Below are 2,135 nucleotides of genomic sequence, written 5' to 3'. Positions count from 1 at the left end.
AGTGTAACTATTCTACAGTGAAAGCCTATGACCACTTTGAAAAGACCTGATTAAAGAAAAAACACCACCTGCAATTTTGATCAGCCAAGAACATAATAAATATACCCAAAGATCCATAATCTGAACGATTAGAAGGTGGAGTTGCCAGTTCTCAGCATTATGTGGCAAAGCTTAGCTAGGAAGCTAAATTCTACAAGGGCTACAAACACACTATCCAAAGTTTTGACTCTTATCAAGTTCAAGATAACTTGACAAAACTTTGAGAAATCAAGATCCTAAAGCCTTTTTATCCTTTGTTTCATAGATTCAAACCATATGATAGAGAATAGAAAGAAAGATTAAATACTAAAAAAACAGCAGCAAAAAGAGTGATGTTAACATGTCCAGAAGTAGATGTTAAAGCACAAATGCAGTGTGTACTAAAATTTGTGATTATACTGGTTAAATATTACTTGTGCGGAAAAAAAATGGCATAGGAGTCAACCCAACCTAAAAATGGGAAGTTCCAACCCAATTTTGAGTTCCCTCCCTAGAACATGCCTCCTCTCCAACATAAGCATCTGGCCAGAGGTTTGTGTCACTGTACTTGGCATACATGTCAATATGGAGAATAGCACTCTCCATTTCCTTTATTGATCTGATTACCATTTAAATAAAACCTCTCATCGGTAAGACTACCAATTGTTTTTTCACTTACTTCTGGGATTTTTCCATGCCGCTGAAGAACTGCTTTGTACTGTACTGCAAGTTACCTGGATCAGATTTGGATAGACCCAAAAAATCAATAGATCTCAACTTTTAACTGCAGACTTTGCTGTATCACTAGGAGTGCAGCAGGTTTTTCAAGTGTCAACACATGACCACAGTCATCACCTATTGATTTGCTGAGTGTGATAGGTTACACTTGTGGTTTCTTCAGCCTTTAAAAACCTTTCAAGCTTCCCCCTTCTTTTCCCCTTTTATTGGAGAGAATAAAAATAAGATGGGTACATGCCTCTTTCTAGTACACCAAATACAAATCTAAATAAAAAATAGGACATATTTTGTCAGTGTTCAAACCTTTCAGTAAGACAATTTATTACACTACAATAAAAATGCTCTCTGCTGTGAATGGAAGAAAAATGGTCAAAATTATAATTTAGAGAGCAACACGCCAACTACATTCCAACTACACATTTAATGTCCAGTTAAATTTATGGATACAAAATTTAGAATACAGGATAAAGCAAATACAGAATCACATTTAAAGTATGAATATGAATGAGGTTCTACTATAGAACAGTAATAAAGTACAGGGAAAAAACCCCACTCTTTACTTACAAGAAAAGAACACACGATGCCAGCAACAAAGCATATGGCGAACCATCTGACTCGAGTACCAAAGCTGAGTGTTGACGCATCAAGAATCTTTGCAGGAAGGGAGAGGAAAAAAACCAGAGGATATTACAAAAAACATTGTTTTGAACAATATAAAGAACATGTTTTTCTCTACTGCTGAAGTCCTTAAATCCAAACTAAACATTTTTTTAGCCAGAAACAGTTATTTTAACTTGATTAACAGTTGCTTGTGTATTAATTCTTTCAGATTACAAAATTATATTAGGATTCTGGAAATGTATTTCCAAAACAAACCAACAAAATTAAGACAAAACCCATGAATGTATATCCTGGCATGCAAATAATACTGCTCCACTTTCAAACAGACTTTCTTGTTACCATACAAGTGAAAATCACCACAATTGTACCAAAGTGAAAGCATGGGTGCTTTCTAGCAATTTGCAGAGGAATGTATCTATTTGTGCAGGTTCCTACAAACATTACTACCTTTTCCTTTTACTAGATGGGATCCCTTGTACATATTAGTACCAGTAGCCACTGCCACCATTACGACTGCACTTCAATTACTGCTCCTTACAGGGTGAAGGTGTAGCTTGTCTCAGCAGACAGTTAACTTGCTGAAAGAAATTATTTTACTTCTTGCTTCTCCAGAGTGACTCCAGCACCTGTAAGACCCGCTAATGAGCTAGGCTAGCTGACACAACTCATGATGTGGAGAGAGAACTGGTGTTCCTTCTGTTCTGATGACTTAGTCCTGTACTGGACTAATGCGCCAAACCAGCTCTGCAAGCTGTCGG

The 2,135-nt window shown here is 36.6% G+C and overlaps 1 protein-coding gene across 1 annotated transcript in view; it reads right to left on the bottom strand.

The window, feature by feature from the left end:
* Positions 1 to 1,885, bottom strand: part of SFT2D1 (SFT2 domain containing 1) — a 13,531-nt gene extending 11,646 nt beyond the window's left edge. Inside the window, exons 1-2 of the mRNA XM_009071932.1 lie at positions 1,825 to 1,885; positions 1,321 to 1,418 (exon numbers count right to left, since the gene is read on the bottom strand). Coding sequence (XP_009070180.1) covers positions 1,321 to 1,418; positions 1,825 to 1,885 — 159 coding nt within the window. The remainder of the gene's footprint in view (positions 1 to 1,320; positions 1,419 to 1,824) is intronic.
* Between the last annotated feature and the right edge of the window lie 250 nt (positions 1,886 to 2,135).

The sequence above is a fragment of the Acanthisitta chloris genome, unplaced genomic scaffold, assembly GCF_000695815.1.
Source record: "Acanthisitta chloris isolate BGI_N310 unplaced genomic scaffold, ASM69581v1 scaffold12590, whole genome shotgun sequence".
Lineage (NCBI taxonomy): Eukaryota > Metazoa > Chordata > Aves > Passeriformes > Acanthisittidae > Acanthisitta > Acanthisitta chloris.
The sequence above is the reverse complement of the archived record's forward strand: the minus strand, read 5'-3'. Positions and strand labels throughout refer to the sequence as shown.